Genomic DNA, 12,845 nt, shown 5'->3' on the forward strand with positions numbered 1-12,845 from the left:
GTGCAGTCGCTAGCTCGAGCATCTCGCCGCGAGTTCCAATTCCTGCCTGTCCGACATACCCCGCAGACCGACCCCGCCATGATACGCAGGCAGAGCGCAAAGGTCCATACAGCCCCCAACCTCTCTCGCCGCATCCTCTCGCTGACCAAGACGCGCAGGGTGAATGGATCCCCTCCGAGGGTCAGTGGCCTGTTGGCCCGCAGGAAGACGTCGACGTCGACAAGGCCCGCATCTGGGTCGACGGCTGCTTCGACTTCAGCCATCATGGTGCGCGAACTGCTCTTCACCCTGGACATTGCTGAACACCATCCTAGGCCATGCTGGTGCCATGCTGCAGGCCCGCCAACTGGGCAGTGAGCTCCTTGTCGGCGTCCACTCCGACGAAGCCATCCTCGAGAACAAGGGCCCCACGGTGATGCGTCTCGACGAGCGGTACACTCCCCCCTCGTGCATGAGGACCCATGGTACGTTTGCTGACTCTTGCAAAGCATCACAGCCGTCGAAGCCTGCCGCTGGGCCACGCGTGCCATACCCAACGCGCCCTACGTCACCTCGCTACCCTGGATCTCCCACTACGGCTGCTGGTACGTCGTGCACGGCGACGACATCACGTCCGACAGCAGCGGCCAAGACTGCTACCGCTATGTCAAGGCAGCCGGGCGCTTCAAGGTCGTCAAGCGGACGCCGGGAATCTCAACGACCGACTTGGTTGGCCGTATGCTGCTTTGCACCAAGACACACTTCATACAATCGCTGGAGAAGAGGCTCGCTGGCGAGGAAGGACCTGGCGGCGAAAGTGAGCGTAAAGAGACAGGAGCGGCAATGCTGCAGCGGATCAAGGACTACGCGACGGACGCGACGGGTTTGGCGCCGGGGTGCGATGTATGGTACTGGCATGCTTCACGGCCGGCCAAGTACCGACGCACGACACAGAGCTCGTCTGCAGATCCCCAGCGGCCAGGCGCAGCTCGTGTCGACTCGAACCTAAACTCGCACCATCACCCCGTCAAGGAAGAGAAGGGGAAATTCCGCCAACTCGTAGAAGGAAAGGGCGTGCGGCCAGGCCAGAGAATCGTATACGCCGATGGTGGTTGGGATCTGTTTTCCTCAGGACACATCGAGTTTCTGCGGATCGTAACCCAGACAGAGGAAGATGCCGCTAAGGAACGAGGATGGTATTCCGATGAGGCCCGCCAGCAGCGCATAGATGAGCACGGAGGCGACTACGGCCCCCTTTTCCTCATTGCTGGCATTCACGACGATGAAGTCATCAATCACTGGAAAGGCATCAACTACCCCATTATGAACATCTTCGAGCGCGGATTGTGCGTTCTACAATGCAAGGTACGCAGTCACTCCTTTTCCCTTCTGAAGCTTGATGAGACTAAGATCAATGCAGTATATCGACGCAGTCGTCTTCGGCTCGCCGTTTTCGCTTTCAAAAGCCTTCCTGACTACCATGCCCTACGGAACGCCTACCGCTGTTTACCACGGAATAACATCCTTCATGCCTCTTACCTACGATCCTTATGCTCCGGCCAAACATCTCAAGATTTACCAAGAAATCGCAAACCACAACTTCCAGAACGTCAATGCCGGCGAGATTGTACAGAGGATCATGAAGAGCAGGGCGGCGTACGAAGAGAGACAACGTACCAAGGGCGAGAAGGGCATCACTGAGGAGGCAGAGAAGCGGAGACAAGAGTTGGAGAGGGAGCAGAGGAGAAAGGAAGTTGAAGGACAGTTTGGGCTATAGATCACGAAAGCGGTTTGGAACGCAGGGAAAAGCTAGCAAAGGGGCAGCCGAGAAAGGAAGTCGACGGTCATTCATCCATTGTATCAGCCTGACGCATCGGACCGAGACCGAAAAGAAGATACCGCAGCACCTGAGCGAGAGGATTGAAACGTTCAACACGTTTCCCATGACTCCTGGGTTTAGGGCGACTATCTTCGACCATGCAGACGCCTACTACACTGACGAGATGCTCTCTTGAGTTTATCACACGCAATCATGGAATGACCATCATATACTTTGAAGTATCTGGTGGAGGGTTGATGACGATGCTGAGTGCTAAAACTTGGAAGGAAAGGCACCACATACACATCGCCTCTGTTCAGGCGCTCCAACCTGGACCGTCGGGCATAAAGTTTACTTCCAGGCTGCACGCCATTGGCGAGAACAATACCGCCTTCCAGCGCATAGTAGCTTTGATTTGATCGATGGACTTCATCTTATCTTAGGGGTAACGGAACTTTAGCTGCCGTTGCGCTCGTGCTAACGAGATAGTCACACAGAGCCAACGATGCAGCCATCCAACCACCCTAGCCAATTTGTATAGATGACCGCTCAGCGCCTTAGAAGCTCCGGCAGATGACAAACGGTAAATGCAAGGTTCGGCACTCATCTGTTTACGAGCCTACCATCGCACCTGGACGTGGGCCTACCGTCCGAAATTACACTGCTCCTGACGTATCAGTCCCCCAGATCCACCTTGATGATCCAGGTTGAAATGCGGGGTGAAGCTTCACCCGCACTCTGTTTAAACGATGTCCCAATATCCGGCACCACGACATCCCAGCATTCCTCCCAACATCAAGCTTCCGAACCGCGATGGGCGAGAAGCGTGGCAATTACACATCCTCCCTTCACTTCGTTTCGCTGCACGCTGCTGAGCCGAAGCTTTCCTATAAGCTTTGCGTTTCCCTCCTTGGCATCGCCTCCCGTCCCTGCTTCAGAGACTTTTACTTACAGGTTAGGGTTTGATCGAAGACACCACTTTGACAATGAGGTGGTCTCCCTTCGCTCTGGTCGCGCTGCTCAAGCAGTCGCAGGCCGCGCTTCGCTTTGGATGCGGTACTGTTACTATTCAAAGGCTCGACCCTGTGGTACAATCGAACGTGTCGCCTTCAGCACATCTGCACCAGGTACGGCCTCCTCTCTATGACCCATCTGCCAACTATCTCTTCCTATGCTGACCTCAAGAAAGGTCGTTGGCGGCAATGCATTCAGCCCCAACATGACCGGCGACATCGGCAACCAGGGTACCTGCACGACGTGCACCTTCAGCGAAGACTTCAGCAACTACTGGACCGCAGTGCTGTTTTTCAAGCACACAAACGGTAGCTACAAGCGCGTCAAGATCATGGAGAACGACGCTCTGCCCGCGGGTATCAATGGCGGCATGACCATTTACTACACCCAACAGGACTTCAATTCCAACGGAAACAAGAAGATCACTGCGTTCCCGCCCGCACGTGGACCCTCTCCTTCGGGGCCTATGTAAGAGGCTCTCAGGATTGAAGAGTTGCTAACGAGATATACAGGGATTCCGCATGACTGTCGGTAGCCCCACGCAAGGCAAAGACGGCCTAACAAAGCACAAAGGCCTCCGCTTCACCTGCCTCGACACAAAGTCGACTCGCTTCCCCGAAATTGACGACTTTCCCAAGAAGCCTTGCAAGGGCGGTCTGATGACAGAGCACCATTTCCCAAGTTGTTGGGATGGAAAGAACCTTGATTCTCCTGACCATCAGGGTAAGCTTACCCTTCAGGGGCAGGGAAACAATACGAGGAGTATTTACTGACACGACACAGCGCACATGTACGACACCCAACCCACAGGCTTTGCTGCAGGGGGTGCGTGCCCCTCGAGCCATCCAGTGAGAGTGCCGCAGCTTGCGTATGAGACGCTCTGGGTTCGTTTGCCCCTGCCCCTCACACTTTGCAGCCTGACACTGTGCCAGGATACCGCCGAGTTCAAAGATATGTGGCCGAAAGACGGCTCCAATCCCTTCGTCTTCAGCTATGGCGACCAAGAAGGCCACGCATACGGCACACACGCCGATTGTAAGTTGTCCCATACCCCCTTCCCTCCACTCATTTGTATTCGTCTTGGGGATGCCAGCTCATCAAAGGGGACAGACATGTTCGGCTGGAAAGGTGATGCGCTCCAGCGCGCCATGGACAGCAGCTGCATGTTCAACGCGTGTGAGAACGGCAAGCCACTCAAGAGCCAGAGCGTGGCGCAGATGAACGCCTGCAAGGCGAAGGAGTTTGTGAATGAGGACCATGAGGGGTGGTTGAAGGCTTTGCCGGGTATGACTGCTTAGTTCGCTGTCTGCAATATGTAGGAAGGCGCTTGGGGTTGCTAGACTGATTTGACGCTGGCGTGAGATTATTAGGTAGCTGAATCCACTCGTTTTGTTATAGTGATGCGCACTCAGCATATCTTTGATTGCGATAAATGAAGAAGAAACTGAAACTTAATCAGCGCTGTCCTATCCATCTCCGTCCGCGCTCATCAAGTTCACAGTAGAGAGTGACTCGGGTCAGGGGATAAGGATGAAGCATTCAGAGAGCAACACGGCAATGCGGAACCAGGACAAAGAAACGATCGTCGATGCGACGATTACCTTTTACCTAAAAGGTGGTATCTAACCATGACATTCATGTGGTATCGTGCCAGCCATGCCATGCCCAAACGCCAAACCATGCTTTATGCAGGTAATCTAAACAGACTTTTTGATGGGATGGTCAAGCCATATTTCTTCCTCTTGCCCCCAGCTATTTGACTTGGAAGATTATCTAAAACTCACAAGCCTTCTTAGCCATGTCCAAGGCGCCTTTGAATGTCTTGTTACCGCCGATGAAACCAGCGGCATGCACGAAGACACCGCCTGGAACACCTGACACTTCGGAAAGCTGCTCGTCACGAACGCCCTTCCATGGGTCAGGCAGGTCCTTGCGGTTCTGGAAGCCACCATTCTCTTTGCTGACGGCACGGATGCGCCACTTGCTATCTGGCTCCTTGGTTTCCGGGAAGAGGACATAGAGCACTTGCGGAGCGATACCGTCAGGAATTGGCGATTCCTTCTCGAGAGTGTAGAGGTGATCCGCCCAGGGCATGCCATCGGGAAGGACCAAAATGCGGCCTTGAGGATCATACTGGAGACGTCCTTCGTATGCGAGCTTGACGGTATTGCGAGCGGGGAGCCAGGCAGTAGCACGGTCGGTCAGCTCGATGATGAACTGCTCGCCGACGAACGCAGAGGCCTTTGCGAAACGGGCGTCTTCCTCTTGTTGCAACAGTTCTTTGCTCTTGCTCTCATCTTTAGCCTTGGAGACGGAGTAGTTGTAGCGGTTGACCACGCTGGCAATGCTGAACCCACGGTCTTCAAATTGCTTGGTGAGACCTGCGGCTTCCACAGCCTTGGGGTCAAACGCATTCACACCATTGTCATTGGCGTCAAAGGCCTCAATAAAGTCGGTGTAGATCTTCTCGTAGAGGATGTCGAGGTCAGCGCCACGTGGTAGACCAGTAACGACTGAGATGATATCCTTGCCGAAGTGCATGTATACAAGTCCAGCGGAGGATAGCTTGGTTGAGTGACCGGGGAACGTGGTGGCGAATTCGCGCTGGTGGTGGTCGAAGTGCCTTGCGTTCTCGTCATATGCGGCGCCTACGTCGACAACGGTGTGGCATGTCTTCAAGACGTCAGGGTCGCGGGTGCGGACGAGAGGCGAGTTGGCGTAGGTAGGAAGGAGACGGAGCATAGAGACAGCAAGAGCCTCGTCAGCATGGAAGTGGCCACTGCACCCACCGATCAGAGTTGTACCTGCCAAACGAATCCTGGAGACGTACCTGTGAGTGCCAATCAATGGGGGGCCGTCCATCTTGAGCTTTTTGGCGGGGCTCTCCGTTGCCATTGAGCGTAGTCGTGAGAGAGGCGGGGGTCGTAGAGCACCGCTAGGTAGGACTTGAGGCACTACGGCAAGGCGGGCGTGGGGTACGGCGCGGGTCAAGGGGGTTCTCAGCGCAGACATTCACCAACAGGGAAGACGTGAGGCCGGAAAATCCACGGGCGGTCAGCAGCATGGCGGGCCAGATGTGGCGTCCGCTTGGATCGCCAGCGGCAGGCGCTATGCAGAATCAGGCAAGCGAGCCCTCCACCCACGCCATGTCGACACCAGAAACTTGTCCTTTTGAATTTCTTGCCCGCAGTTCGAGCGCTGCGAGGACCTGCGCACGCCCGTGATACTCCTGCGACTTGCCTCTATTTGTGAGTGATCCCGCCGGCAATCTCCACTTTGACCGCCAGCACCGGGCGCACGCTGCGAGTGCGGTGCAGCGATCCCGGCTCCCGCACGCGACATCATCCAGCGTTTTGAGCCAATCGTCCTTGCGTGCCTGTCTGGAAGCCTGCCTTGGACTTCAAGAAGGCCAGCTTCCTCGGTCGCCTGTGCCAAACATCACCTCCCGCCATCCCCCGCAGCCGTTCGACACGCGAGACCGCTGTGGAGCTCTCGTTGACCGCCTTCTGACACGTGAAGATAGCCACTCAGGCCGCCAAGCACGAGCAGTCGCCAGACACCCGACCCGACACGGTACCTCTGCCTCGACCGACTCGGTCCACGCCCGCCCGCCCTCACGGTGCCTCGCTCGACCGCCTCCGCAATCTTGCGCGCTGGCTGCGCGTCGTACGCGCGCGTCGCTCCCTTCTCAAGCCGTAGTGCACGTCAGAGACCAAGCTCGTACAGAACGAGCTTGGCGGAGAAGACGTGCAGATGTGGCTCACCCGGGTCCTCTCCTCGACATGCTTCCTCGGCGCCATAATATTCACCATACCGCTGGCCTTCGACATAGGCGGCCGGACATGCGGACTCGCCTTCTCGCTGTCCCTTAGTGCATACTACTTTGTGTATTCGGCCTTGCGCCTGGCAACGCCGGCCACCTCCCGATTCAGGTGGGCATTATGTCAACTATTTGCTTGGACACAGTGGTTGATGATTGGAACGCTGTTGATCTGGAGTCTAAACAAGTTTTCTGTCGACTCGGACAACAACTCAGGATGGGTGGAGCGGACGTTTGGCGGGAAGAGGTCGCAGGAGACCAGTCTCTATGAGTGGATATTCGGCCCTGAAGGGCTGTTGCAATCGGCAACAATCGGCGCCTGGGACAGCGTCCTGAGGTATAGCACGCCGGTCTTCCAGATCCTCGAAGGCTTCTGCAGCTTGTTGGTCATACAGGCCTCAGGTCAGGTTACACGATGGGTTGTGAACGGAGAGCGGGGGGACAGCTGGATGGTAAGAAGAAAGATTGTAGCGTCTATGAGAGCCTTTCTGACCTTGTGTAGATTGGCCTCCTAATTACCTCCGCTTCTATCATCTCATCGTCCGTCTACTTTCTCTGGCGGATCACGACATTTCCAGAGATTAGTAACGTAGATGCCATTCTCATCGGTGTAGCTATCACCACCGCCATATTCCTATGCGCATGGGGCATCGTCAGTGGCAAAGGCAATCCGGTGGAATCATCCCTCCTCGTACGTCGCTCACACATCTGCCTCGCTTTCCAGCTAATGCTCTCCACAGTTCGCCTACGTTACACTCTGCATCTACCAAATCTTCACAGATTACCAGCCCGCGCCGGGCTCGGCCGCTGCGGATGCGCCTTCTGACCCTGCCTTACCTCCACTGCCTCCAATCATAATGGCTTCTTACACGACGCTTCTCCATGCCTTGGGCTCTCTCCCAACCATCATGCACACAGCTTTCAACCTCATGGTCGGCGCCGTAATGACCATCTCCCTGTCCGTCATCATCTCGCTCGCCTACCGCGTCTTCGTTCTTTACGCCGCCGCTCGCATCATACCCGCGATACGGGAATCTGGTGCCCGAGCACTATCCGAAGAACCAAGCCTCGATGACGACGACGATACAACCAAAATTCTAGGATTCCTTACTTGGTTCAGCCCAAGTATCATAATAGCAGTTTACACGAGTTTACTAATGCAGCATTTCGCGAGCGGAAACGGAGATGCCAACGGTAGTGCTGTGCAGGGCGAGTGGTGGAAGAACCAAGGCGGTGAGACTGGTGGGAATCTCTGGCGATGGGTGAACCTAGGGATCACCATGGCTATTTATGCCATCGAATTGAAGATGAGCAAAGAAGACGACGATGGTCGGCTCACGCAACACTGGAAGACAGATTGAAGAAGGAAGCCCTACGACAAAAGTCGAACGATAGGGTTGTGACGGTACATACCAGGAAGGATTGCAGCAGGAACGATATGGACGGAAGGACAGAGCCCAGGTTGAGGCGTCGTTTGATACATTTACATTTGTCTTTACATTCGAGCACGACTTTCAGATACCCGGAATTTGAACTTGGTAAGTGTGGTTTAGGAGAACCAGAAAAGTCTGGTGTGCATACATCTTTAAGAATAAGAAATCATGTCCATGTTGTACATGCAAATCGATCAGCGGCCGACTGCCTCGAACAGTGAAGTCGGATACGCCCAAACCAATGAGCCAAAGTGCATTGATCGAGCCACCAGGGGGTGGTGGTAGGATAGGCTACTGGGTAAAGTAAGCTATCCGTCCTTCATTTCGCACTGCACAAGCGATTTCCCGTCGGATGTAGCGGTAATCTCATCAGAAGGGTATTCTACGAACTCTTTTCTGGGTGTGTGGTGACGTTTTATGATATCCTCCCCAATTGATTTAGTACGTCGAGATATCTATATTCGACCTGCTTAGCGCCGACCTGCCCTGCTTTGCTGCCTGTCGGAAACTGTTGGCAAAAGCTCTTATTGGCGACATCATACGGTAGGTTTTCATTGTCAATTGCCTCTCATCGTATGAGCCAAATCTGTTAGCGCGAAGAAGCAATCTCCTCAGCCGCAGCCTTGCTACCGTCACTTGCTCTTGACACTCAAACATTGCACAACGAAGCACACGATAAGCTACAACACTTTGTTTGAAGCTACGTTGCTGGAAAAATATGCAGTCGACTGAACGTCGTGCACCTACTCCCTACCTAGGTAGCTTGCCGCCAGCTCATGAACTCGGCCCAAAAATGAGGTTGATTAACGCCTACACGAAGCGTTTCGAGGTTCCCCGGGGACCGCCCACCCGATACGCTATTCTTTCTCACACGTTGGGATTATATGAGATTCCCTTCAAAGAATTTGAGAATCTTCAGATCTATGCATCATATCCAGTGGCCTCTCGAAAGATCCATGACACTTGCGATTGAGGACTTGAAGACGAATTGAATTACGTATGGATTGACAGCTGTTGTATCGGTAAAGGTAGTTCTGCTGAGCCCAGCGAAGCGACCAACAGCATGTATAGCCGGTATTCGAAAGCGCAGATCTGTTATACTTTTCTTAGTGATTTTGATGCAAGCTCTGAAAGCATGTCTTTAGAAGCTTTTGTTATTAGCAACCTCGCAGAGTGTTGATGGTTCACACGTGGTTGGACACTTCAGGAGATGCTTCCCCCCGATTATGTCCACTTCTACGACAAGAATTGGTCTTATTTCGGCACCTGTAAATTTCTCGCCTGCACCCTATCAATCATCACAAGGATTCCCGGGGAAGTCTTGGATGGCAGCAGAGAAGTGGAAGAGTTCTGTGTGGTAAAAAGAAATTGGCCTGGGCTGCTAAGCATGAAACAACCCGCGAAGAAGACATGGCGTATTGTTTACTTGTGCTCTTCCAGATTAACGCGCCCCTATTGTACTGCGAAGACGGCGTGCGTGCTTTCGAACAACTAAAAAGGAGATGATCAAGAAGACCAACGGCTTAACAATATTTTCCAGGATGCTATCTTGTGGTCTGAGAAAACGTACCCCCGGGTACTTGTCTTCGGGCTTGTAAATTGCTTCTATCATGCCCGGATGCAAGTCTTTGAGGACAGCATCCGAGCGGGTCCCCAATTCAATGGTGTCACAAGTATTCTTGCTTCGCATCCGGGTTGCTTCTCACGTTCACTACCTAGGTAGGTTTCTGATCGCAGAATCCTATTAGCCGGAATCCGGAATTCAAGGTCACGAACAAAGGACTGAACATCAGGACCTTACTTTACAGGTCGAATGGCAAAGTTATCATGCCTTTAAAATGCGTTGACACTACCAAGCAAGGCTGTAGACTGCTCAGCATATCTCTCATGGGTCAGGAAGATGGCATCATTACCAGGAGCGTAGAGTTCGAAGGCCTTTCTACTCCTCTTAATTCTCAACGGTCATAAGAGCTGATCTACATCGCCATAGACACTAAAGGAGCACACCACGAGCGAATCGTCACTTTAGCCATTACGCTGGAAGACGGAAATTCTCAATATATAGAGGTAAAAGCCTGGATCGACCACAACTATCCTTGTAGCCTCTTTAACCGAGAATTGGCTCAGGAATATTTCGTCGCCTACGATTTAGTCAAACGTCGACGCTGCGATGATATGTCCGAAGGCCCTGCCTATTCTCGTGCACGCTTTGAGGCTAGATATTCCAATGTTACGGCGCGATATTCCAACGACTTGACCGATTTTGAACGAAAATGTAATCGCGCCAAGTTTGAAGTTCTAGACAAAGATCTTCGCTTTGGTGTCGGCGTCATCTTTGGTCCTCCAGCAATAGAGGAGAACTTCGTACTGCTGAAGGATACTTCGCTCCAGTATCTTAAGGTGAGAAATTGGTACAGTATATGAGACGCGCGTATTCCAAGGTCAGTCCCTACACATCATACCTGACTGGTACTCGCACGAACGTGGGCGCAGGGAACTCGCAAGTGCAATCTCGGAATATAATACGCTTTCTTGCGGGACGTTCGAGGCGCAGCATCCACTTGGTGTTGCAGTGTCAACGCGGAGCTTTCTCGGCTATTCCTCATTTAAAAACGAGTTCCTCGTACCCCGACCGGACTTCGAGTCCACGAGCTTCACTAAATGGAGTGTCGTTCTCAGTCTACATAGCATGTCAACTCAGTCTGTGTTCGAAATGATCCATTCTTGGCAAACTGATGCATGGGACGGTGGTATAATATGCCAATAGAAAGGCCTATCTTGACAGCAGAATTGATGAGCATCTGATCTTGGAAGTGCCACACAGCTATGCGAGATGGACGGCATGCGAGCTTCTTCTCTTGCATCGATGGAGCTGGATCTTTCTCATGTGGGTGAGCGAATCACTTCACAATAGGAAAGATTCCACGACGAACGGGATCTAGTGGATCGAGATCACCGTGAGCATACCTCCTGATGGATCGAAAAGCCGTGGAATGAGTGAGGCCCCTTAGTATGAGCTTGAGATGAGATGAAGCTGTATCAGTATCGCATTTAGAATAGCTGGTGAGAAGCCGTGACCAGTCCTTCCAACGCTCGTCCAGACTGACCAATACACAGTTCAATGCCCTGCTGGTCGTCACCTTTGCCACCCTCGGGCCTAGCGGTGACTATCTAGGCTCCTGAAAAGACTGGACCATCTATGACGAATCTCAGGCGCATAACCTCGGCCGCTGGCTCAGATGAAACCGTAAAGCCGTCGACGGATCGTGGCACATATCCTACGCAGACGTCGATCAGAAATTTGGAAATATCCATGGAAAGCTTGTATGGAATAAGTATCATGACCTTGCACACTGGAGGTTATGGATGCTGCAGTGAGTGATAGTTAGTGATATTATAGAGCGGCGTACTGCGACCATGGCATGCAGTATACTATCCAACCTGGGAGATGCTTCTCGACTTGAAGCATTGGAGGCGAGGGATCGCCTCCAGAGCGATTATGGATTTAACTTCGTGACTTGTGTGGTGGTCTGAGCCTTTGAGGTTGTGCTGGTTTGATCTGTGTCAATTAAAATATCACCGATCGTAGTAGCCAGCTTACGCTGGGTTAGGTGAATGGCTAGCCCGTGGTAGTAGAACAATGGCAGCAAAAGAAGAGCTTGAAGATACATAAGCATCCCCAACAGTGATTGTAACGCGATTTATCCGCTCCATGATAGCGCTTCGCATAAAGCAACATCGCCTATGATAAGTCCTTCAAACCAGGCGGATTCAGTGCTTTCTATTCCTTCGACCAATCTTTCACCATACATGACGCTGTGCGCATAAAACTCTACTAATACTTCGGAACCACCCTTAACAGACCCAATTCTAAGAGGGACATCTAGTCCATCGATGATTGTTAGCACAGCTCCTTGCCGAAAATCCTTAGGTACCCATCCAAATCGTCCAGCATCCGTTCTTAAAAGATGGCGGTTGTAGCCTCACGTGTCATTTGCCCTTAAAAAGTCCACGTATTTAGCTGCAACGCTGTGACTGTATCGAACTTTTCGGACGAATCCCACTTCCTGTAATTGTGTCTCATGAACGATGACGAACGTAGGACTCCTTCCATCTACAGCTCTTCATACTCTGTGTAACCCCTTCTGGTACCCGCTACAAATCTTGCGGACTGTGAATCCCAGCTTAGGGGAGGAACCTCGCCTCCTGGCGCCTGGTTGTAGACAAATGTGCGCCATAGTGCTTCGAAGTCGGCTGCGATGACCATGCCATTATCGACCCAATGGCGGAGATTGTTCCGGTGCTCATTCAGGAGGCCCGGCCCACTCCATATCTTTGTGTTGTCCGTGGCTCGGAATCTGGACGGTGTTGCGAGGATTGTCACGGGTACGATCGACTTGGTGGACGGTGTCCAATATACGCCCGCGTATATTGAGAGCAGAGTCGCGTTGAGAGACTTGGGATGCAAAGTTTCGACGGGCCGGCTGCATTGCACCGCAGCGTGTTCAGATAGAACGGGTTATGGTAGCATCTTCGAGTCCAGTCTGGGACCACGATGGAAGTAGTATCCCAGGTACATCAGCACTTTAGGTGCAATGATCCAGGACCCTTTAATTCAACGAGCCCTGACATATGTCTTGACATAAAATACTGAAGACGTTGTTGGCATCGAGGAAATATTCTGGTGCGGCGTAACTACGAGCGTCGGTGGCCAGGTTCAGTACACACACATCTTGTCGTGAACTACCGTGCACTTAGGCTCGAAGTCGCTGCAGAATAT

The 12,845-nt window shown here is 52.7% G+C and overlaps 4 protein-coding genes across 4 annotated transcripts; 3 read left to right on the forward strand and 1 right to left on the reverse strand.

Annotated features, from left to right (window-relative positions):
* Positions 1-78: 78 nt before the first annotated feature.
* On the forward strand, positions 79-1,756 carry MUQ1 (choline phosphate cytidylyltransferase; the record flags this gene model as incomplete). The annotated part of the gene is made up of 5 exons (XM_056211318.1): positions 79-102; positions 159-267; positions 315-432; positions 489-1,344; positions 1,400-1,756. The coding sequence occupies 5 exons, from the start codon at positions 79-81 to the stop codon at positions 1,754-1,756; spliced, it is 1,464 nt and encodes a 487-aa protein (XP_056074791.1).
* A 1,028-nt stretch (positions 1,757-2,784) lies between these two features.
* N0V89_002510 (uncharacterized protein) lies at positions 2,785-4,110 on the forward strand (the record flags this gene model as incomplete). Its single annotated transcript, XM_056211319.1, has 6 exons — positions 2,785-2,925; positions 2,988-3,251; positions 3,325-3,535; positions 3,596-3,696; positions 3,745-3,847; positions 3,923-4,110. 6 exons carry the CDS (start codon positions 2,785-2,787, stop codon positions 4,108-4,110), a joined length of 1,008 nt encoding a protein of 335 aa, XP_056074792.1.
* Positions 4,111-4,585: 475 nt separating this feature from the next.
* On the reverse strand, positions 4,586-5,707 carry N0V89_002511 (uncharacterized protein; the record flags this gene model as incomplete). Its single annotated transcript, XM_056211320.1, has 2 exons — positions 4,586-5,591; positions 5,643-5,707. 2 exons carry the CDS (start codon positions 5,705-5,707, stop codon positions 4,586-4,588), a joined length of 1,071 nt encoding a protein of 356 aa, XP_056074793.1.
* A 251-nt stretch (positions 5,708-5,958) lies between these two features.
* On the forward strand, positions 5,959-7,993 carry N0V89_002512 (uncharacterized protein; the record flags this gene model as incomplete). The annotated part of the gene is made up of 5 exons (XM_056211321.1): positions 5,959-6,001; positions 6,336-6,478; positions 6,539-7,084; positions 7,135-7,323; positions 7,373-7,993. 5 exons carry the CDS (start codon positions 5,959-5,961, stop codon positions 7,991-7,993), a joined length of 1,542 nt encoding a protein of 513 aa, XP_056074794.1.
* Between the last annotated feature and the right edge of the window lie 4,852 nt (positions 7,994-12,845).

The sequence above is a fragment of the Didymosphaeria variabile genome, assembly GCF_027946475.1.
Source record: "Didymosphaeria variabile strain IMI 356815 chromosome Unknown scaffold_2, whole genome shotgun sequence".
Lineage (NCBI taxonomy): Eukaryota > Fungi > Ascomycota > Dothideomycetes > Pleosporales > Didymosphaeriaceae > Didymosphaeria > Didymosphaeria variabile.